The sequence below is a fragment of the Danio rerio genome, chromosome 13 (genome assembly GCF_049306965.1).
Source record: "Danio rerio strain Tuebingen ecotype United States chromosome 13, GRCz12tu, whole genome shotgun sequence".
NCBI lineage: Eukaryota > Metazoa > Chordata > Actinopteri > Cypriniformes > Danionidae > Danio > Danio rerio.
In genome coordinates this window covers 9,378,858-9,402,752 of record NC_133188.1, presented here as the reverse complement: position 1 = coordinate 9,402,752, position 23,895 = coordinate 9,378,858, and the positions used below count along the sequence as shown (strand labels likewise).

At 36.2% G+C, this 23,895-nt stretch overlaps 3 protein-coding genes across 6 annotated transcripts; 1 reads left to right on the top strand and 2 right to left on the bottom strand.

Moving 5' to 3' along the window:
* Nucleotides 1-174: 174 nt before the first annotated feature.
* Nucleotides 175-3,468, bottom strand: si:dkey-112g5.3. The gene is made up of 7 exons (XM_017358936.4): nucleotides 3,041-3,468; nucleotides 2,090-2,533; nucleotides 1,636-1,730; nucleotides 1,411-1,461; nucleotides 915-1,290; nucleotides 436-609; nucleotides 175-349 (listed from the first exon to the last, which is right to left on the bottom strand). Exons 1-7 carry the CDS (start codon nucleotides 3,324-3,326, stop codon nucleotides 249-251), a joined length of 1,527 nt encoding a protein of 508 aa, XP_017214425.1. The 5' UTR covers nucleotides 3,327-3,468; the 3' UTR covers nucleotides 175-248.
* Nucleotides 3,469-4,096: 628 nt separating this feature from the next.
* On the top strand, nucleotides 4,097-17,776 carry LOC141377125 (serine protease HTRA2, mitochondrial-like). Of its 4 annotated transcripts, none has more exons than XM_073920663.1 (5): nucleotides 4,097-4,144; nucleotides 10,999-11,203; nucleotides 13,639-13,708; nucleotides 16,767-16,862; nucleotides 16,948-17,776. In XM_073920663.1, the coding sequence occupies exons 3-5, from the start codon at nucleotides 13,686-13,688 to the stop codon at nucleotides 17,111-17,113; spliced, it is 285 nt and encodes a 94-aa protein (XP_073776764.1). In that variant the 5' UTR covers nucleotides 4,097-4,144; nucleotides 10,999-11,203; nucleotides 13,639-13,685; the 3' UTR covers nucleotides 17,114-17,776. The 4 variants fall into 4 exon arrangements, with proteins under 4 accessions (XP_073776764.1, XP_073776766.1, XP_073776765.1 ...); XM_073920665.1 differs by having other exon boundaries at nucleotides 13,639-14,288; nucleotides 16,948-17,551; XM_073920664.1 differs by having other exon boundaries at nucleotides 13,626-13,708; nucleotides 16,948-17,551.
* A 17-nt stretch (nucleotides 17,777-17,793) lies between these two features.
* pimr154 (Pim proto-oncogene, serine/threonine kinase, related 154) lies at nucleotides 17,794-21,240 on the bottom strand. The gene is made up of 7 exons (XM_021480728.3): nucleotides 20,648-21,240; nucleotides 19,706-20,149; nucleotides 19,250-19,344; nucleotides 19,025-19,075; nucleotides 18,529-18,904; nucleotides 18,055-18,228; nucleotides 17,794-17,968 (listed from the first exon to the last, which is right to left on the bottom strand). The coding sequence occupies exons 1-7, from the start codon at nucleotides 20,931-20,933 to the stop codon at nucleotides 17,868-17,870; spliced, it is 1,527 nt and encodes a 508-aa protein (XP_021336403.1). The 5' UTR covers nucleotides 20,934-21,240; the 3' UTR covers nucleotides 17,794-17,867.
* Nucleotides 21,241-23,895: the final 2,655 nt, after the last annotated feature.

Here is a 23,895-nt window from a genome sequence, read left to right as displayed (position 1 = left end):
TGTATTTCTAAAAGTGCGCCGTAATGACGCCAGTGTCAACTGCAGTGTGTGTTGGAAAGGACTGGATGCTGTTCAAACCTCATGCCAAATTTTTGTCACCCCATACAAAACCAGTTTAAATCCACACAATCTGACAACACTGGGGCTAGATCACAATATAAGCCACAACACAAGTGAGTTCAATAAAATATATCTTTATTACAGACATGTAGAAAAATCAAATATACAAAACATTCTGCTAATGTGACTCAGAACTCCAGCATGGACCAGTCGTGGTAAGGCATCTCTTCTAGAGGAATTCTGCACTCTGGATTCTCATGCAGACAAGCCCTCATCATATCACAGCATTCTGTGAAGAAGAAATGGAGAGGTGAGGTTGTTGTTATTATTATTATTAAGCTGTTTCACTTAATTGTTCTTTGATGAACATCTCACCTTGAGAGAGGGTAAATTTGGACCAGTCATGTTGAAGGTAGTACAGGTCATACGCTGATGGGAATTCTCCATGGAGCATTGTGAACAGAAGAACCCCAAGAGAATAGACCGTCGCTGGTTTGGCCCGGTAGCATCCTTTTTCATAAAACTCTGGCGGGATGTACGCTTCTGTGCCTGGAGGAGAGACGTTTAGTTTAGCATCATGTTGAATATATATACCAGATGGGCTTCAGCTGTGCTACAGTAATTAACCAGCTTTCAATACGTATATTAATAATGCTTATGCACATTCATAACTAGTGTTGTCAAAAGTATCAACTACCAATCGATACCGACACTCATCACAGTCATATTTGCTGAGCATGTGGACACCAATGGCCAATCAGTGGTGTTTAACAGCACTCAAATTGACTTGTTAAATGTCAGAATCGATTGGTACCGAAGTCGATACTTTTGACCACACTATTCAAAACACCTACCAGAGAAGAGACTGTAGGCTGATTCCATCATGAAGTCTCCACACCCGAAGTCGATCAGCTTGACTTCCAGTGTGTCGGGGTTCACCAGCAGGTTTTGAAGCTTAATGTCCCGGTGGAACACCCCGCGGTAACAGCACACGTTGGCCGCATAAACAGCTTGCCTCATGATGGTATGTGCTGTTTTCTCACTGAGGACTCCACCGCTGACTTCAAGGAATGCCTCCAGGTCCATGCTTGGACTAGGCCGCTCCATCACCATGACATAATGGTTTTTAAAGACCTGCCAGTCCAGAAGCTGAATAATATTCGGACACCTGGAGCCACCGCTGGCCATGTTTGCCAAGGTGATCTCTAGAGGAAGTGGCTGGTCACATGACTGAAAACAAAATAATAATGTTGGTTTTCAAACAAGGGTTTCTGACCACAGCCTGTGGTCTATAATAAATATAAGACTTTATAAACTGAACACAGCGAACAGAAAGTGTAGTCTACTCACAGAGCTGACATCTTGCATATTTGGGGTCTTCTGGACAAATTTAACTGCCACCTGTTTAAAGGAACAAGCGAACAATTAACATGTGCACGGAGATCATTTCATTCAGTCATAAATCCTGAACAGAGGATTCATTCGTCAGCAGAAATGTCCAAACAATGAAAGCTCTGATGATGTTCTTTAAACAGGGAACTTCATCAGAGGATTTGAGTCTACAAAAATGAATACCTGCAGACCATCCTGTATGCGAATCCCCTCATACACGGAGCCGAAACCTCCTTCACCAAGCTGCTTTCCGAGTTTGTAGCGGCAGCTGATGTCATCTGTTAAAAATGAAGAAAATGTCATTAAATTATAAACCAAATAAAAACACAAACAGTTGAAGTCAGAATTATTGTCAGATTTCAGAACATGATAGTTTTAATAACTCATTTCTAATAACTGATGTCTTTTATCTTTGTCGTGATGACAGTACATCATATTTACTGGATATTTTCCAAGATACCAGTGTTCAGCTTAAAGTTCTGAATACTTAAACTTTATTGCTCTGCATCATTTGGGAAATATTTAAAAAATATTAATAAAAAATCACAGGAGGGCGAATAATTTTGACTTCAACTGTATAATTTTACAAAGTTTGATGAGCCTAAACAAATGTTCTGAACTCCAGCAATAAACTTACTATTGTCCAAGCAGGTCCCATCATCTGCTGTAGACTTCACAGCAGAGTCCTCTTGTGAGACCTGATCCGGTGAAGGGTTCGAGTTTTCATCCAGGGCAGAGTCACAGATGTCATCTGTTATGAGCTGCTGGCTCACTGGAAGTTCATTGTCCTCATCGGATGGTGAACTTGGAGGACTATCAAGCTCTTGCTCCAGGCTGTCTTCACTGAGGGAGGATTCGTTGTCTGCTGGGAAGTGAAGCTCTGCAGAGTCGTTCTCAATGACCACTGCAGAGTCAAAGCTGTTCACTTCCGGTTTAGAGTCCAAATCTTCGTCTGCTGGAGCATCAAGAGCTGGAGGTTGGAGAACTTCCAGCTCCAGGTTGCTCACAGCAGTGCAGAAGAATTTAGAGCTACTGATGGGCTCTGCGTGAAGTTCGTGGATCTCCTGCACACATAGCTGATCTAAAGAGAGGAAGGAACATCATTAATATGACTCTACAACTCTTTTTGACAAGATATTTGAACAGTTCATTTGCAGAAACATTACTCAATGTGTTTTTATTGATGATCTTCATGGGTTTTTCTGCATTGAATTAGCAAACAAGTAAACTATATATCTAAAGGCAAAGCTCACTGAAATAAAAAATCCTAATACAAATAATTCTTATTTTTTCTGTTTTTTACACAAAACTACAAATTCTGAAGAAAATTCCTGAAATCAGCAGCCATTAACCTTCATTGTAGGAACACAAAATACTGTGGAAGTCAATGGCTGAAAGCACCTCAAACAGGTTTAAGGAGTAAATTATGACAGAATTGTCTTGTTTATGTGAACTGTGGCTTTAAGAAACTCTTTCTAAAATGTCTTCCAGTTAATGTTCATTTCTGATCTTTAAACACTTATGTGATGTGTTTGGTGTGTTTAACAGTATGCTTTAGTAATTAAAAGTGCTCATAAATCTATTTTACCAACAACAGTAGCTCTTCTTCTGGAAAAACAGGCGAAGAAGATGGGAGACAATTTGAGTTTCCTCTTTTTCTGTCTCCCTGCCTGTTTTCCTGCAGCGACGGCCGGGTCATCGGTCATCAGATGACGGTGATTCTCTGTCGTGCTGCCGGTGGGTTCGAGTGGCTCACACGGTTGTTCGTTCGCACACTTAACACCAAACGCTTTCTTCAGACGGTTAATCAGTTTTGAAAATGCCATTTTATCACTGTACTGTTGAATCGCAGAAAGTACTGAACTACTAGACATCCAAAGAAGCTAATGAGAGTTTCTGCTACGTCAAAAAGCTTTATACTGTCACTGATGATGTCAGAGTTCCACAGTTCCATTTGGTATTACGTAGAGACTTTTTAAAACACAACAAACTTCTAATGCCGGGCCGCGCTAGACTGACTGGCTCATTCGCCTTAATGTGCTCACACAGCCACCTGCTTATACACATTTTTTCCAATTATTCATTTATTTATTTTTGCACTTAGGCCTATGTATTTTTTTCTGTCATGCACAACTTTTTCTGCGTTTTGCTTTTTATTACAATTATTACCATGTTTATGGTGTGTGTGTGTGTGTGTGTGTGTTTGTGTGTGTGTGTGTGTGTGTGTGTGTGTGTGTGTGTGTGTGTGTGTGTGTGTGTGTGTGTGTGTGTGTGTGTGATTCATTTATTTTGAGTAGCACATTTCAGTTATTTTATATTTTCATTATCAATTATTTATCATTTTTAACAGTATTATTATTATAATTTATATTATATTTTATATATTATGATTATATAAATTCGTTATTCTTGTGAATTCTTTTTTAATGAATAATGCTTCAAATAATAAATTAAAAAGAAAAATATGCAACAAAATGAAGTTATCCATGTATTACCTGAAGCCGCCAGTAGGTGGTGGTAGGACACTGTCCTAAGTGAATAAGACATTTATTCAGCAACAAAGCAACTGTTGTATTTATGAATAGGTCAAGGATGAATCGACTCTCACAATTTATTTAAATCCACAGATTCATTCACAAAAAATAACCCACTCTAGCCTAAATAAGGACTGAACCGATGTGAACGCTAACAGGTAGGAATAATGATCAAATTATTGTGGATTAAACATCTTTGTTGACATTAATTGCAGTAGATTTTATTAAGTTACAACAAAAGGTAGGAAATGGTTTTAATTGCGAACTGTAACGTTACTTATTTTATGTGTGAACATGCTACATGCTAACACCGTCACAGCATTCCAGTCAACTAATTTAGAGCTAACAACGTTAGTCAACTGTCCCCGCCTTCACTAAGTGAAAAATGCGAATTAAAAAGAAAAAATAACATAAATAAAATAAACAATTACAAATTAAACCAATGAATATTAAAGTCAGTGTAATTAGATGTAACGTTTATTACTGTATGTCACAGGCTAGTAGCGCCAATTAGCATTTGATGCTAATGCTAACATTGATGCAACTTAATGTAACTGTAATGTAAATATTAATGTTATATTAACGGTACTGTAACTTTAAACTATATATTGTTTTACTTAAAAGCTTGATCAAACCTTTAACGTTAACATCAGTCAGATTAATTGCTATTTGAGTGTTTCTGTTAATATTAACATACATTTGTTTCTGTCTAACTTTAGGAACTATACAGTGAGAGGAATTATTTAGTTTTATATTACAGAAACTCGATATTTCTTTTCTATATTTTTGTTAGGCCACAGTTTGAAATGCCATTCTGCAGGCTGAAATGGCATATTTAACACAATTAACCACGCCTTTACTACAAAAATACAGTCAGGTTTATTTTGTGTGGATAAATGTTAGTTTACTGTAGTAAAACTATGTTTTTGTCTTATTGGCTAAATGGGCTCATGAAAGTGTTTCACATAGAAATAATTAAATAATAATTAATAATAATAATTCCTTACATTTATATAGCACGTTTCCTGCACACTCAAAGTGCTTTACGCATTGGTGCAACATGTTTCCCGAAAGCCATTTTGAAATGGAAACAATATTTTTCTTTCCCATTTATCGATGATTTTTGGTCAACAATACATTTTTACGCCCAAATCAGGTAGAAGAAATTCATTTCAAAATATTAAACAGGTACTACTATCCCTGCAATATATTTAATAATAAATAATAATAAAAAAAAAATCACAAAAATGTTCTTTTTGTTCTTGTAAATTTTCTGATGATTTTTGGAAACAGGTTTCAGGGTTGATTTTTGATTAATTTGGAGATATGCTGTAGAGAGAGGAATCATTAAAAGGCCAGAAGTGAAAATTCTGTCGTCATTTACTCCAAACATGCTTGCGTTCTTGTGATATTTTGAGAAGTCAAGTCAGTGGTCCCTCACTGATTATAAAACACACACACACACACACACACACACAGACACACACATTTTGAGTCTCTATGCAGTTACATTGACTGTAATTTAAGTTATGAAAGCAAACAATATACTTTTTTTGTTTTATATTAATTATGACTGATTTAAAGGAAGACTTTTTGGCAAATAAGCTAATTTTTCAAGTCACTCAGAGTTAAACTGTTGAGTTTGATCATTTTAATCCATTCAGCTGATCTCTGGGTCTAACAAATAGTCCAAAATCCTTGATTATTACTCCAGAATGAGAGTATAGCAAAGATTATAGAATACACATGACGTGTCACTCGTATACTTTTGAATGGGAAAAGTGAAGCAGTCATTATGGCGAATGAAGCCCCGCCTTCTAGTACAGGAGCCAATCAGTGATTGATATATGGCAAATAAAGCCCACCTTTTAGTACATGAGCCAATCAGCGATCAGTATAGAATGACAATTCTCCAGGGGAGGGGCTTGGACTAGATGTGAGTTTCTGCAGATATTGTGTGATATGGACATTTATAAATGAAACTAAAGGGACAGTTACTGTTTAATTTTATTGGTTATTCATAATATGTAATGTAATCGTAATCTTGGCAAGCAGTTTTGAAGAATTTGATTTACCCATTCAAACAGAATGCCCATGTATACTTCCCGAGAGGCGTATAGGTATAGTTATTAGCCATGTCAAGTTGGAACATAGCAGCTATTCATTTCCATCAGTCTTGGTGCATACTTTAACTACACAAGAGTCAAGTTTTACTTTAAAAACTCTTTGGAATTTTTTGAGCGAGATGCTAATGGTCTAATCTGATTCAAGGATCTATGCTAAGCTAAGCTAAAAGTTCTTCTGTCAGACCCGGAGTTTGTCTGAATGGATTTAAAGAGCTCCTATTATACATTAAAAATGGTCATATTTTTGAGGGGGGGGGGTCTCTCCAACAACAGGCTGATGTGCATTCAAGGTCAAAGAACACTTTCATTGTTTTAGAATATGCATTTATTTTTACCAATTTATGGCAGCGACTCATATGATTATTTAGCAATTAAATTGTTTCTACACCCCTCCCTAACGCGATGCTAATCTGCGCTGATTGGTCCTATTGTACTCTGTTGTGATTGGTCAACAGCATTCAGCGTGAGACAGAGAGAAAATGCCACCATGGCTTATCAACAATATTGAAGTAGTCAGAGTGCAGAGTGTATGTGTGAGTATACCTGCCAACAATTTTTTTTCGGGAGTCTCCTGTAATTTCAGACCCATCTCCCGCCACCCTCCCGTTTTGTTATTTATCCCAGAAACTGATGATGGCCATAGCAACGACAAGTGCCAGAGGATTGTGCATTTATATGCAAACGCATTTAAATCCATAAACAAAGCGGCACGCGTCGCATTTTCATCATGGCATTAGACGTGATATGAGAATATAAAGAGTTAACCAGATGCACTACAAGCGGTTATAAGTAGTAAAAAACAATTAAATACATAATTTGTAGAGAAAACAAAGAGGCAACCATTTTAATTGCACATACTTACACTTGTGAAATAGAGGAAGAAACTGATCCATAAACTGTGTACTGTAAAGTTCCTGTCGAGCTCTGACAAAGTCCCATACGTCAACAGACTTTTCTGATCTAAAGCACTCATCAGAAAAATGACTGGAACACAGCACAAGCCTGGGCTGTAATGTTGAGGTATTTTTGCCAAAATAAACCTCAACCACTGACTCTTCACTGTTTCATCTTTGAGTAGAGAAAATAACACTAACTTTCCCCTCACACTTCAGAGCACAGCGTCTTCGCGACATGATTCAACTGGCGTCTGCTACAGTGTCCTTCTTCTTTTTCTTTGCTACTGTGTTTGTGGGCGGGGCTGGTTTTTTTTTAATTTTCCCGGGATTGCGCGTGCAACAAATAGGCGGGGCCAGGCCCGGATTAAGAACTCAGGAGCTCCTGGGCACATTATCTTGTAAGGCCCCCTACCTGGCCGTACCCCTATAGTTGAATTTAAAAAAATAATAATAATATAATATTTTTTAAATAAAATGAATCTATAATTTGTTGCCCACATATTTAAATAAATGATATATAGTACATATGTATTTACAAAGACTTAACTTATTTTTCAAAGCATTGAATAAAAATACTAATAAAATGAATGTTTTTTTAGTATACTTGTACAAGTTCACTGAAACAGTACTATATATAATTTTTAAGGGTATTTTTAATGTAGAGCTTTTACAAACTAATATTGTTGAGCATATTGTTTGCATGGCATAGGCTATATCACACAATGCCTCTCCAATCCAGTTCTATGAATCTGAGTGTTTAATAATACACACACTTATTAATGATTTACTGTCTCTCTCTTCCTCTCTCTGTATTCTCTCTACTCTTCTCGTGATGAAGAGTTGTCAAACAGCATAGATCAACTTGATTATAAACCTAAAAGTATCCGAAAATCACACACACTATACCTCTTCTCCTCTACGGTCTCTCTCCTCTTCGGGGCCTTTCTCTCTCCCTCTCTCTCTCCTTTTTCTATCTGTTTCTCTCACGATGAATCCAGTCCGCGCTGCGCTGCCGTTAGCCTCCTCCGCCTGGTTAATGCTAGCTTACTGATCTAACGTTACCATAACGTCTTCTTCTACACCCTCATTCTCCTCCATTCTCTCCATTTTTGATCCATGATTAATACTAACGTTACACTACAGTCCGCTCAGTTTAGTGCGGTTTATTTCAAAACTGACGTTTCCGCGCTTGACCAATTACAGCATTCTGTTTAGTTAAAGAAAGAAAGACAATTTAAACATAATAATAATAGTTATATGTGATTATTTTGCTCAGATGAAATACAGTTGTCTGAGCAATATAGTTTTTACAGAGAAGGAGGAACCTTTATTAAGGCTAAACATTATTAAATACCCACGAGGCACTTGACTTTATTTCACATTTGCATTATTTATTAAAAATGTTTCCTTCCTGTTAAAAATAAATATATTTCTAATCTGATATGTAATGAGGAGAAAAAAAGTAGCACAATTTCAGCAGATGGTGGATTCGAACCGGGTTGATAATCAATCGCGTCAAAAGATGTTGCTGTGCACATTACGAGGTACGCCACTCAGGCTGTGATGCTGCATAGCTCTTCTAGGCCCACACAGAATCTGCGCACAGAATTCCACAGATTTTTCTCAGATTTTCCGCAGAATTCCGCAAATTTCTGCAGATTTTTAGCCTATCATTAATTCTGTTTATTTACTTGAGTAAATGTGTAAATCTGAATTTATTCAGTTTTTATTCAGTAATTTATTACTTTTTATTTAATATATTAAGGTGTAAGTTATGATACTCCGCTGGAAACTCCCAAAATAATTCCACAGAAATCCGCAGTTTTTTACCAAAATTCTCAGCAGAAATAGTAAAAAACCTCCGCAGATTCCGTCTGGCCCTGCTCTTTACTCATGTTGTCTCTGTCAATCAAGCATCGATGGGCATAAAGCGTGAATAGCTTATTCCAACTAGGTGCACTATTTGCAGTTAGCCTAAAAAAACACCCCGAAATTGTCTTTTTCTTCTCCCCCCTCGCAGGGGCCCCAAGTGCGCTCGGGCCACTGGGCCTGTGCCTATAAGGCCCATTGGTTAATCCGGCCCTGAGCGGGGCTTAAGTTCCATTTCCTGGTCACGCCGGCACGGCTAAAGACTCGTTATCAAGACGATTCATTTGAAGCACTGCGAGTCGACTCTTTTATAAATGAATCAACAGTTTTAAACACTGCACACTTGCAGATTTAAGTCTTAGCTGAATAATTCACTTCACTTAGAGCTGTGTTACACAATACATGGAAGGTCATTCTCAAAAACCCATAATAGAGGCTCTTAAAAAAAAAAGAAGAATAAACTGAACTGTCTAACTCGAGGGAATGTAACATGAGCATATTTGCAAGTAGTTGTGTGGTTTACCCAAAAAGGAAACTTCTGTCATCATTTCTGATGAGTTTTTTTTGACTCTGTTGAACATAAAAGAAGATATTTTTAATAATGCTGAAAACCTGAACATTGACTTCCATAGCAGGTTTTTAGCATTATTGAAAATGTCTTCTTTTGTGTTTAACAGAAGAAAGAAACTCATAACGATTTCAAATATGCAGAAGGTGAGTAAATGATGGAATCATTTTTATTTTTACTATTAATTTCACTGTTAATTGAAGTTATTGAGTTTAATTTAAAAGCCTCACAAAAAAACTTTATTCATTCATTCGTTTATTTTCGGCTCAGTCCCTTTATTAATCTGGGGTCACCACAGCGGAATGAACCGCCAACTTATCCAGCATATGTTTTTACGCAGCGGATGCCCTCCCAGTTGCAACCCATCTCTGGGAAACATACATACATACTCATTCACACTCATACATGCAGACAATTTAGCCTACTCAATTCACCTGTACCGCATGTCTTTGGACTCTGGGGGAAACCATAGCACTCGGAGAAAACCCACCCGAACGCAGGGAGAACATGCAAACTCCACACAGAAATGCCAACTGACCCAGCCGAGGCTCGAACCAGTGACCTTCTTGCTGTGTGGTGACAGCACTACCTACTGCGTCGCCAAATTACTTTATTATTTGATATAAAACTATAATTTTTTTATTTATTAAAATAATTTCCAATTATTAAAAAGCCTTTTCAGTGTCAGTTTTCAGCCAAATGCATCTAGAATTTTCCGTTTCAATCAACAAGCTTCATTTCAGTGCTTCCCTAATCTTGCTATAAGAGGGTCTTTTTGCATTGCACAACTCAAAAACAAGGCGGCAAAACATCTAATTATTATAAACATTTTAAATTATAAACATTTAATTACTATAAAAATAGAACCAAACCCTTTTCCCCAAATGTCATTATAATTAACAAAATTATTGTTATCAGACATTTATAAAATACTTATTTAACGTGTTGAAGCAACTCAATTCTTAAGTTTATTGGGGGCAACTTGACTGTTTTATGTTCAACTCACTTACATTTATAAAAACAATCAAGTTAACCTAATTCTTTACTTTTTTATCATTTCTATTGTTAAAACATTCTCACATTTCGCAGGGTTGTAAAACCCAACAATGTTTTAACACTACACATATATTTACAATATTTTTTGTTAATTCGGTTTAATTTCTGAATGTTAAGTAATCATAAGTTGTAGTTGTAGTTGTTGTTGTTGTTATTAATAATGCTGTTGTCATTTTCACTGACATTATTACTATGATTATTATTATTGTACTATCTATCTATTATATGTTTTATTTAAATATTTATTATTCTTGCTTCATTTTTTTGAATTGTTGTATATTTTTATGTTCTCTTGTGTATATACTTTGTTTGACTTGTTCACCCAGTTACCTTTACATGCGCGCGCACAACAGGATTGTTTTTTTCAGCAGGGTGTTTTATGTTGATTTTCTCTATAGAGACTTTTTGGATCACTTGTTTCTATTTTTAGATGACCAGATGGTTTTAGTTTCAGTTGTGTTTGGGAATTGTGACTAATTTTACACTCTTTCTTTCAGACACCCCTTTTCTGGCCATGAGGTTCCCATCTCGAATGGCTCTGGCTTTATAATAAGTAGTGATGGCCTGATAGTGACAAATGCCCATGTGGTCGCCAACAAGCTTGGTGTTCGTGTCAAACTGGCCAATGGTGAGACTTACAACGTCACAGTTCAGGATGTAGACCAGGCTGCAGACATCGCCACCATCAAAATCAATGTTAAGGTACAGATGGAGCTTTGAGGTTGTACTGTTAACATTTGTAATCTTTTGGGGATATTTAATTTTTTAATTAGGGCTGCACCGATCCTGATACTTGGATTGAATATCGGTTCAATACTGCATATTTTTACTGCAAATCCCATCTTGCACGTGCTCTATATTCTGTGTAATTTATGAGCAAAGGAAAGCCAAAAAGTTAGCCTTTTATAAGACAGTAGAAAATTGTCTTGTAGGCCTACTGTATCCCAAATGTTTTGAAGCCATTCTATAGTTTAATGTGAAGTACACACTGTTAAAAATTGTTAAAAAACAGTAAAATACTGGCAGCTGCTGTTGCCAGCAATGTACTGTTATTTTACAGTATGTCGCTGTAAAAATACATGAACTACATTGATTTACACAATACTCAAGGGAACTCATTTTGTTCACTGAAAGCAACTGCCTCAAATTGGTCAACTGCTGAATGAGTTTATGAAGTATTGTGCTATACATGCTTAGAAGTATACTTATAATGATAACTTATTTTAGTTAATTAGAAAAGTTCGGTTTAACTCTAATGTCTTATTTTTCACAACAGCACACATACATGTAAATCTGGAACTACCAGAGATTCTGACTGCATCAGCAACTAAACAGCCGCTATCTTTAAATAGAGAAACATGCAGAACAACATCAGCAGTTCACTGTTCATCTTTAACTCATACACTGGCTCTACTCTTCTCCACAACGGTGACACACAGAAGAAATTAGCTTCAGGTTTTACAGTAAAATACTGTTTTTTCCTTTATTTAACAGTAAACTACTGGCAGCTGTGGTTGCCAGCAATCTACTGTTTTTTTACAGTCTATTTCCGTAGTTTAAATTAACAGTAAATTACTGTTAAAATACATTTTACACTGTGATTTTACCTCTCACACCTTTAACCCTTTGAACCCCAGAGCATATACTTCAGTTTTAATTGAAGTGTCCACACTACTGAGTGTTCAAGAAACGTGTAGCAAAGCTGAAGTAAATGAATTAATCAAACGACTAATTAAATGATGATTGAGGATTAACGATGAACAAATGAAGAAATACTGAAGGGAAAAAACAAGAACAGAACATACAAAACTACAACTTTAGTCACAGCATTATAATAAAATAACCTGAAGGTCAACAAATGCTTAAATCATTTGAATGATCAGCGGATGATTAAACAACTCTACAAACATCATCACCAGCTTCACTTATTACTGAAACGTTTATTTTTGTGTAACATCTACTAAAGTTCTTCTTGAGAGTAAGGGTAACATTTTACGTCACTATCATGGAGAACAGAGTTTGCTTTAGTTGGGCTTTTAGCCCTGACATCATTATCAATAATATATTTTGGCTGCTGCAATTGTTAGGAGCTTCGTTTAAAAAACTTACTTGATGTGGCAAGCCAGCCAAAAACCTAAAGAATGTCTGGTAATGTTTATGTTGCTATTAAATGCCAGAATCTGTTCTAATTTAATGTAATATTATTTACTGCTCTTATTCAACGTTAATTCTATTGTTTCACAATATATGTGGCAATGATTTCTAGAAGTTTTTAAGAATATCTTGGACAAAAACACTTTGCTCTATGATGTAAGTTGCACTCAAACAGACATCAATAATCAGCATATGAACCTCAACTATGGTGACAAGTAACAAAATTAACAGTTTAACTCACAAACAGGCAACTAAAAGTCTAAACATAAATAAAAGCAGAATAAAACGCAAATAAAGAAAACTGTAAGACCATTATACTACATTTATTCATGCCGCAATGCATACTGGGAAATTTGTACTGTGCCACAACCAGCATGCATTGCAGTATGAAACATTTTAATTGTTACCATTGTTGAGGTACAAGGTCTGATTCATGAGGTCTGAGTGTGTCTTTATCTTAACTGAACTGTGTTAGTATGTTATCTCTTAACTGTAAAGTAATTATATAAGTATCTTTTATGTTTCCACTTATTAATTAAATTAATATCTGCAACTAAGCATAAAATTTATTGAATGATACCCTTCATCCAGGTTTATACCCAAACATTTATCAGAACTATCTTCAGACAAATAGATTAATCTATCTATTGACTTTTCCACATCAATGCTATAATAAAAGTGTTTTGTAAACTCTGTTTTACAGCAGCAGGAAAGTCTAAATAAATAAGTTCAAGGGTGAAGACAGCAACTAAACCAGCCCCTCACTCCATTACGGTGACACGAAAAACACCTAAATTTCTGTTGGATCTCAATGAGAATAGTATGGAAGTCAAATTAGTCAGTAATAAGTGTGTCTGCTGTTGTTTGTGGAGTTGTTTAATGATCCTCTGCTGAGACTGAAGGTGTTTTATTTTATTTGATTTTATTTAATGCTGTAACTGACGTCACTGTTTGTGTTTCTTACCTTCAGTACTTTTTTTCAGAGTCGTGGTTTGGAGAATCGGGATGGAAAAGGCGTTACATTGGAGTGATGATGTTGACTTTGACCCCCAGGTGCCAAACACTTTTATTACAATTTTACAGGAGAGCAAAATTCATACATTATGGAATCTACAGATTTTTGTTATATGCCACTAGATTTGGCTCTTAGAAATTCAAGTGCTGGAATACCTGGAAAATTAGCTTGTTCTGTTGAAAAGTGCTTAATTTATCAAGGAGAATTTGTATGCAATTTTCACGCCTGAAAAATAAAAATGTTTGTGAATTTTTGTGACAATTTAATGCAAAAATACCCGCACAAACTAACGTGATTCCGAAGCAGTGATTTAAATGATATGAAAAGTGGCCAATCACAGTCAACCTTGTCTAGTTTTACTTGAAATGTAAGAGCGGGACAAAGGCCTTTCTGTGTTGCAGTGACAGAAAAATAACTACTCAAAAACAAGTTTTTTATTGGAATAATGCTTTTGGGATGTTTTCACTATAGAGATGTCCATGTTATTAGCAAGAGTAATTAAAGCGCAGAGATACTTCCTGCCATTTCAATGATCTACACACACATTTTGCTCTCTTCTCTCCGCTCTCTTCTTCTGACTTGTCTGTCACTCTTCTGAATGTCGGCGCGGGAATGCAGGTATTGTGCAATTACTCATTTCTGCAAACGTATTGAGCGCTTTATTTTAACATGAAAGCGCAGTCATGTACATAAATCGCAAAAACAGATATGCGAGCTCTTAAATAGGCTTTTTCAAATTACCTGCAAGTCCTCTCATCATCTCGTGTGTGTGCTCAGACTGTATACAATCGCGATCTCTTCAATAATAAAGTAGAAGTTATTTATCTTTGCTCCTTGACCAAATTTAATATTTAAATTACAGACTTTTTGTTTGGCTGTATCGTCAAGTGAAACTTACTTTGAGCAAAGTTGGAACTTTTTGTATTTTTTTAAGACAAAAGAATTATGCTAGAAATGTTTCTGTTTGGGGTTTTTGTGGGATTTATACATTATAGCTGTATTCTGATCTGTCTTAAAGCATCACTGAATTGTACAGGCATTACAGGTCAAAGCAATCTGCTGTTACATTTAACATAATAAACAATAAGACTCTTCAAACACTGCTTTGAAAAATGCAGTGTTGTCATATTTCAAATACCTAGAGTTAAACAAAGTCATTTGCTTTATTATTTTGTTACTGACAGTGTAGTAGTCTTTCTTGTAAAATTATTTCAGTTTAAGATCAAGTGTAAAATAATATTTCCATGTGCTGTACAGCTATTTAAGAAACAAATTTGCCATATTGTAAAGACAAGAATGAGCAAATAAGAAAAATGGTGTAAAATATGTAAATAAAAGGGTAAATTTAAATATTTTTATCATATACTTTAATTAAACCTTTCAAAACTTGAAAATATTGTTTAAAAACATGGACAAAATGTGTCTCTGGTCTTATAGAGTATGTGGTAGTTTTGCCAGTACTATTGAAAAAGATTAATTGTCATGGAAGGAAAAATCGACCATACTTCCTTTGTTAGTGCACATTTTTATATATGTAGCTTTGTGATTTAAGCAATTAAACCATTCAAATAAATTTATTATCATTTCTTGAAAAAAGAGCCATAATGAAAATCTGAGTTTTTTCCCAAAAAAAATCTAACTAGTACTCTTAGTTTTTAAAAGAGTACTTTGTATTTTTACCCAATGTTAGTATTATTTACCAAAACTTGTATTATTTTAGCAGTGTAATAGTATTTTTACTTGAGTACAAAAAAAAAACATTTTCACAAGCACATTTAGTGCAGGTTTATTATATTATTAATACACAATTGATTAATTAATTATATTATTAATATTATGAATATTAATGGTTTTTAGTTATATTTATTCCTGTGCAGTGTTTTAACATGTTGCGTGTCAGTCTTGAAAATAAAAATAGGTGCTGGAAAAAAGTGCTTAAGTCCTTGATTTTCATTAGGCTGTGCCTGTATGAGCCCTGTAAAATTCAAGATATTGGGGAAACAAAAATTCCCATTTAAGGTTTTAGTTGTGTATACATAATGTAGAATTGAGCAATATCACTAAATATTTTTTGTCCCAAATGACATGAGTTTAATTGTGGTATTGATTTAAACAGTTCTGTAAATAATTTATATATGTGTTGACAAAATTCTTAATCTAATACATTTACTCAGTTGATGACAGTTCTAGTTTCTTGTTATGATGATTATTTCATTAAACCAAATGATTTAATATTTTCTAATAATCATAGGTAAATGAATTAATAAATAGATAATAAATAATGGAATAATTATATCATTTATTCATTTTGGTTTAGTTTTAAACGTGTATCAATTTCTTTATTTTGGTTAGTTTGTAACCAAACTGTTTTAGAGTGTCCAAATACCAATTTAGAGACCTCTGGAAATTTACATTTATTTGTAGTAATGTTGAATAGAAAAAATTATTATCTTTTTTCTAAATTTATACTTGATGTTTTTGTATTTAACAATTATGAGTGAAACTTTTGTATTTTGAGCAGTTTCTCAGTAAAATTTAAGATGGATACACAGACAGACAGACAGACAGACTCTGAATATTTGCTCTGAAATAGCATGTAAGTGTGGCTTAGTAATAAATGTAATTCCTGCACGGCGCCGGCCGAACACTAACTAACTGGCGAATGACACTAACTAGTGAGTTGTCTGCTGTTGTGACGCGATGCACGCATTCGCGATTTCTGGAGGCGTGGCTTTGCATCACAGTCCCTCTCCGCCGTCCAAGGCTAATATGTTAACCGATTAGCATTTTGGCAGATCACCTACTGCACCTCTAATTTATCAGTACATGCTATAATCAATCAGATTAAATGTGTGTTATGGATATTGAACGATATCCACAGCCCTGACTAAAAATAAATTGCTCATAAATTTTGGTCATAAAATGTGCAGACACTGGTTAATAATCAATATTATTAGCTCACGTGTGTTTGTCCAAACTGTTACATGGATTACACTTTTGCGTATTTGCCTGTGCACACATTCCTGTCAACACAAATAAACTTTGCACTGAAGTGAGTCTTTTATTATCTTTAAATTCTCTTTTTCCCCTCCTCAGTATAATCGAAGAGCTAAGGATGCGAGACCCGTCCTTCCCTGATGTTTCTCATGGAGTTCTCATCCACCGTGTGATTGTAGGATCTCCAGCCAACAGGTGTGCTGCTCTCTGAACATGATGTTATCAGCTGTTGATTAAGGCATCCTTTTGATGATGTCATTTCCTGTTTTCTGTTTTGCAGAGCTGGAATGAAGCCAGGAGATGTTATTATTGAGATCAATGGGGTAAAGGTGAACACGTCGGAGGAGATATATAATGCTGTGAGGACCAGCGAAAGCTTAAATGTGGTGGTCCGCCGGGGGGCCGACCTGCTCATGCTGCACATGACCCCAGAGTCCACAGAGTGACATCAAGTCAAGTATTTAGTAAGATTAAGAAATGGTGAGTAATGAGAAGCTGTCATAGTTGGAGATGTTGTAAGAAAGGAATCATCTAAAGAGTTGAACAGTTTTAGCAAACGCTGGACATTGGTGTAGTAAACGTGTTTCTGGAAGCGTATGAAATCATGTGGATGATTCAGACTTCTGTACACTGGATAAACCTCAGTGTGTCTGCGCAAACTACACTATCAGTATTGATTTGAAGGAATATCACTGAATATTTTGTTTAGGATTGTCATGATGGCAACAAACACTCAAAGACCTTAATAAAACTGGGTGCTCTTATTGTGAAAATGCTGATGTTTTGTATTGAGTCTCACATTCTCATGTTACGACGTTTGTATTTTAATACATTTTTCTGAACAGCTCTGATTTCACAATAAACCATTGGAATATTTATGGATGATTTGCTTATGTCGCAGTGACTGATATGTTTAGGTTTTGGGTCAGCGCTGTACAGCATTCTGAAAAAGTGTATTTCTAAAAGTGCGCCGTAATGACGCCAGTGTCAACTGCAGTGTGTGTTGGAAAGGACTGGATGCTGTTCAAACCTCATGCCAAATTTTTGTCACCCCAAACAAAACCATTTTAAATCCACACAATCTGACAACACTGGGGCTAGATCACAATATAAGCCACAACACAAGTGAGTTCAATAAAATATATCTTTATTACAGACATGTACAAAAATCAAATATACAAAACATTCTGCTAATGTGACTCAGAACTCCAGCATGGACCAGTCGTGGTAAGGCATCTCTTCTAGAGGAATTCTGCACTCTGGATTCTCATGCAGACAAGCCCTCATCATATCACAGCATTCTGTGAAGAAGAAATGGAGAGGTGAGGTTATTGTTATTATTATTATTAAGCTGTTTCACTTAATTGTTCTTTGATGAACATCTCACCTTGAGAGAGGGTAAATTTGGACCAGTCATGTTGAAGGTAGTACAGGTCATACGCTGATGGGAATTCTCCATGGAGCATTGTGAACAGAAGAACCCCAAGAGAATAGACCGTCGCTGGTTTGGCCCGGTAGCATCCTTTTTCATAAAACTCTGGCGGGATGTACGCTTCTGTGCCTGGAGGAGAGACGTTTAGTTTAGCATCATGTTGAATATATATACCAGATGGGCTTCAGCTGTGCTAATTAACCAGCTTTCAATACGTATATTAATAATGCTTATGCACATTCATAACTAGTGATGTCAAAAGTATCAACTACCAATCGATACCGACACTCATCACAGTCATATTTGATGAGCATGTGAACACCAATGGCCAATCAGTGGTGTTTAACAGCGCTCAAATTGACTTGTTAAATGTCAGAATCGATTGGTACCGAAGTCGATACTTTTGACCACACTATTCAAAACACCTACCAGAGAAGATACTGTAGGCTGATTCCATCATGAAGTCTCCACACCCGAAGTCGATCAGCTTGACTTCCAGTGTGTCGGGGTTCACCAGCAGGTTTTGAAGCTTAATATCCCGGTGGAACACCCCGCGGTAACAGCACACGTTGGCCGCATAAACAGCTTGCCTCATGATGGTATGTGCTGTTTTCTCACTGAGGACTCCACCGCTGACTTCAAGGAATGCCTCCAGGTCCATGCTTGGACTAGGCCGCTCCATCACCATGACATAATGGTTTTCAAAGACCTGCCAGTCCAGGAGCTTAATAATGTTCGAACACCTGGAGCCACCGCTGGCCATGTTTGCCAAGGTGATCTCTAGAGGAAGTGGCTGGTCACATGACTGAAAACAAAATAATAATGTTGGTTTTCAAACAAGGGTTTCTGACCACAGCCTGTGGTCTATAATAAATATAAGACTTTATAAACTGAACACAGCGAACAGAAAGTGTAGTCTACTCACAGAGCTGACATCTTGCATATTTGGGGTCTTCTGGACAAATTTAACTGCCACCTGTTTAAAGGAACAAGCGAACAATTAACATGTGCACGGAGATCATTTCATTCAGTCATAAATCCTGAACAGAGGATTCATTCGTCAGCAGAAATGTCCAAACAATGAAAGCTCTGATGATGTTCTTTAAACAGGGAACTTCATCAGAGGATTTGAGTCTACAAAAATGAATACCTGCAGACCATCCTGTATGCGAATCCCCTCATACACGGAGCCGAAACCTCCTTCACCAAGCTGCTTTCCGAGTTTGTAGCGGCAGCTGATGTCATCTGTTAAAAATGAAGAAAATGTCATTAAATTATAAACCAAATAAAAACACAAACAGTTGAAGTCAGAATTATTGTCAGATTTCAGAACATGATAGTTTTAATAACTCATTTCTAATAACTGATGTCTTTTATCTTTGTCGTGATGACAGTACATCATATTTACTGGATATTTTCAAGATACCAGTGTTCAGCTTAAAGTTCTGAATACTTAAACTTTATTGCTCTGCATCATTTGGGAAATATTTAAAAAAAATATTAATAAAAAAATCACAGGAGGGTGAATAATTTTGACTTCAACTGTATAATTTTACAAAGTTTGATGAGCCTAAACAAATGTTCTGAACTCCAGCAATAAACTTACTATTGTCCAAGCAGGTCCCATCATCTGCTGTAGACTCCACAGCAGAGTCCTCTTGTGAGACCTGATCCGGTGAAGGGTTCGAGTTTTCATCCAGGGCAGAGTCACAGATGTCATCTGTTATGAGCTGCTGGCTCACTGGAAGTTCATTGTCCTCATCAGATGGTGAACTTGGAGGACTATCAAGCTCTTGCTCCAGGCTGTCCTCACTGAGGGAGGATTCGTTGTCTTCTGGGAAGTGAAGCTCTGCAGAGTCGTTCTCAATGACCACTGCAGAGTCAAAGCTTTTCACTTCCGGTTTAGAGTCTAAATCTTCGTCTGCTGGAGCATCAAGAGCTGGAGGTTGGAGAACTTCCAGCTCCAGGTTGCTCACAGCAGTGCAGAAGAATTTAGAGCTACTGATGGGCTCTGCGTGAAGTTCGTGGATCTCCTGCACACATAGCTGATCTAAAGAGAGGAAGGAACATCATTAATATGACTCTACAACTCTTTTTGACAAGATATTTGAACAGTTCATTTGCAGAAACATTACTCAATGTGTTTTTATTGATGATCTTCATGGGTTTCTGCATTGAATTAGCAAACAAGTAAACTATATATCTAAAGGCAAAGCTCACTGAAATAAAAAATCCTAATACAAATAATTCTTATTTTTTCTGTTTTTTACACAAAACTACAAATTCTGAAGAAAATTCCTGAAATCAGCAGCCATTAACCTTCATTGTAGGAACACAAAATACTGTGGAAGTCAATGGCTGAAAGCACCTCAAACAGGTTTAAGGAGTAAATTATGACAGAATTGTCTTGTTTATGTGAACTGTGGCTTTAAGAAACTCTTTCTAAAATGTCCTCCAGTTAATGTTCATTTCTGATCTTTAAACACTTATGTGATGTGTTTGGTGTGTTTAGCTTTAGTAATTAAAAGTGCTCATAAATCTATTTTACCAACAACAGTAGCTCTTCTTCTGGAGAAACAGGTGAAGAAGATGGGAGACAATTTGAGTTTCCTCTTTTTCTGTCTCCCTGCCTGTTTTCCTGCAGCGACGGCCGGGTCATCGGTCATCAGATGACGGTGATTCTCTGTCGTGCTGCCGGTGGGTTCGAGTGGCTCACACGGTTGTTCGTTCGCACACTTAACACCAAACGCTTTCTTCAGACGGTTAATCAGTTTTGAAAATGCCATTTTATCACTGTACTGTTGAATCGCAGAAAGTACTGAACTACTAGACATCCAAAGAAGCTAATGAGAGTTTCTGCTACGTCAAAAGCTTTTTACTGTCACCGATGATGTCAGAGTTCCACAGTTCCATTTGGTATGACGTAGAGACTTTTTAAAACACAACAAACTTCTAATGCAGGCCCGCGCTAGACTGACTGGCTCTTAATGTGCACACACAGCTGATATACACATTTTGGCCAATTATTAATTATTTATTTTTGCAATTAGGCCTATTTATTTTTGCACAAACATGCACATTTTTTCCTGCGTTTTGCTTTCTATTATAATTATTATTAGAAGTAGTAGTAGTATAACACACACTCACACACACACACACACATATACATATATATATATATATATATATATATATATATATATATATATATATATATATATATATATATATATATATATCTTCTTTATAAATTATAGTATTCATTATTTATATAGTTTTCAGAGTAATTTACTTTACAAATAACAAAAGGCAGAAGCAGGAGACAAAATAAAAACTGGACAAACAGGTAATTTTAAGTAGGCTACTTAATGAATAATGATTAATAAACGCAAGTGTGCTAAACTTGAGTGTTACACACTTGTTTCAGAGATCCGAAATTTTGTTACATTTCAACCATTAAAATGTTCCTGTCATGTCAGGGTGCTTCTGGTGTGGACAGACAAATACATTGTAGCAGGAATTTTGTCTGGTCTCTTGAAGTTAGGATACTAGTTTTAAACGATTTTTGTGTAGTATTTGGCGATCCATTATCTTTTTAATTTTATTAAACTTGTAATGGTTGTATGTAACTGGACTTGTGAAATTTAATCTAAAAGGTATGTTTTTTTTTTCTCAATGAAATAACATTAGTGACAACATTAGAAAAACATACAAAAACATTGTAAGAGCTGTTGTGTCTCGTAATCACTATTTTGGATGACTGACAGTTTCTTACAGCCAGTTATTTATTGCTATCCTGTGCTCATTTGCAAATTACTTCTAAAATCTAATACTACATATATTATCAGTTTCTGTAATTTGAAAATAATTGTTTACAGTATTACAATATTTTTGTCTCTGTATTGTAACGTTACATCTTCCCATTTAGGCACAATATTTGCATTTTAAATTAAAAACTTCTTAGTGAATTCTTAACCTTTATGAATTATTATTTATTTTTTATGAATAATGTTTCAAATAAAATATTAAAAAGAAAAATATGCAACTATAGTAAAAATGAAGTTATCCATGAATTACCTGAAACCGCCAGTAGGTGGTGGTAAGACACTGTCATACAGTTTTTTTCTAAATACTTAAACCCTAACCGAGATTCTTATAGCACAATTTATAAAACGATTAATTATTATAGCAAAATCACTCACCGAGTTTGCAAAATTAAAAGCACAAACACTGCTTTGCACTCAGTTAGGGTTAGGCTTTGACCCAATTTTGTAACACACACTTTGCAAAATTGTAAGTAAACTGCACAGCACTCTTTTTGCGGAACTGTAAACACAACTCACTGCTTTACACTGAATTTCCAAATGATCAACACACTCCTAGATAAAATTATAGCAATTTGATTTACACACTTTTGCCAACTGTCTGGCACACTGTCACATGTGAAAACTGTTTCAGATAATTAGTTTACTTTGCAATCAGCCCAAGCACTAAGCCACCTGGAAGCTGTCCGTGGAGAACAATGGAGGGAGCAGGAAGAGTGAGAATTAGAGGACGCCGAGGAAGAAGACGTGGTGGAGGTGAAGAAGTGAGAGGGAGAGGACGACAAGGAGGTGAAGTTAGAGGAAGAGGACGACAAGGAGGTGAAGTTAGAGGAAGAGGACAACGAGGAGCAAGAGGAGAGGTGAGAAGAATTATTCATAGAATTACTGATGACATCAAGCTCCCTTACAAAAAAGAACTGCAGTATAACTGCAGTATAAATGCAGTAAAATTAAGTACAATTGCAAAATTGCAGTACAATGAAGTATAAACACAGTTTAAATACACTACAGTGCTGTGAGACAACAGTGCTAACCACTGGGCCACCGTGCCACTCATCTAGGAAAGGAGGAGGAGTAGGGGTGTAAGGGGGGATTCTTCAAAACGAAGGTCCAGCCCCAAGCAATCATAAGCACATGATCTTCTCCAAATTAGTTCATAAATCCCTGCTGAAAAATCCAGCTTAAACCAGCCTAGGCTGGTTGGCTGGTTTTAGCTGGTTGACCAGCCTGGTTTTAGAGGGGTTTTGGCCATTTCCAGGCTGGTTTCCAGCCATTTCCAGCCTGGTCTTAGCTGGTCAGGCTGGAAAATGACCAGCCAAATCCTGCTAAAACCAGCTTTACCAGCCTGGTTTAAGCTGGATATAGCTGGTTTTGGCTGGACTCCCAGCCTGACCAGCTAAGACCAGGCTGGAAACCAGCCTGAAAGTGGCCAAAACCTCTCTAAAACCAGCCTGGTCGACCAGCTAAAACCAGGCAACCAGCCTAGGATGGTTTAAGCTGGATTTTTCAGCAGAGTAAACTTCACATTTTGCTGCTTTTGGCCTGAAAAGGTAAGAAATGAGCAGGTTGTTGTTGTTTTTAAATTATTTTAAGTTTGTTTGTTGTCTTTCATAATGTGCATAATATAATATTGATGTGAAGAAGATTGACATGTTGTTGCAAGGGTTACAGGGCTGATCCTATACTTCCAGAATTCTTCCCACCGCAGCCTCGCTATTGTTTTAAAATGGCAGCCGCGTGAAGTAAGCATATTAATGTACGCAATAGCGTTTGGAAACCCTGAAAAAAAATTATATAAAAAATGTATCAAGTGTGTGTGCATTGTGAATAAATGTATATATATGAAAGACTACATCTTAAAATGTGGATATATTTTCCTAGAAAAGACAAAGCTGCCACTTATAGTATATAGAGGCTACAGAAAAAAAGTGAAGGGTGCAGAGAGATAGAGAGAGAGGAAAAAAAAAAAAAA

What these genes read in the sequence shown, in the direction of transcription:
- pimr154 (XM_021480728.3), bottom strand. Translation starts at nt 20,933, where the DNA reads ATGTCTAGTAGTTCAGTACTTTCTGCGATTCAACAGTACAGTGATAAA. An exon ending in GCATACAGGATGGTCTGCAG is followed by an intron (nt 19,076 to 19,249) that starts GTATTCATTTTT and finishes TCCTTTAAACAG; the next exon opens with GTGGCAGTTAAATTTGTCCA. An exon ending in CAAATTTACCCTCTCTCAAG is followed by an intron (nt 17,969 to 18,054) that starts GTGAGATGTTCA and finishes TCTTCTTCACAG; the next exon opens with AATGCTGTGATATGATGAGG.
- LOC141377125 (XM_073920663.1), top strand. Translation starts at nt 13,686, where the DNA reads ATGATGTTGACTTTGACCCCCAG. An exon ending in ATGTTGACTTTGACCCCCAG is followed by an intron (nt 13,709 to 16,766) that starts GTGCCAAACACT and finishes TCCCCTCCTCAG; the next exon opens with TATAATCGAAGAGCTAAGGA. An exon ending in GTAGGATCTCCAGCCAACAG is followed by an intron (nt 16,863 to 16,947) that starts GTGTGCTGCTCT and finishes TCTGTTTTGCAG; the next exon opens with AGCTGGAATGAAGCCAGGAG.
- si:dkey-112g5.3 (XM_017358936.4), bottom strand. Translation starts at nt 3,326, where the DNA reads ATGTCTAGTAGTTCAGTACTTTCTGCGATTCAACAGTACAGTGATAAA. An exon ending in AAGAAGAGCTACTGTTGTTG is followed by an intron (nt 2,534 to 3,040) that starts GTAAAATAGATT and finishes TCCTCTCTTTAG; the next exon opens with ATCAGCTATGTGTGCAGGAG. An exon ending in CAAATTTACCCTCTCTCAAG is followed by an intron (nt 350 to 435) that starts GTGAGATGTTCA and finishes TCTTCTTCACAG; the next exon opens with AATGCTGTGATATGATGAGG.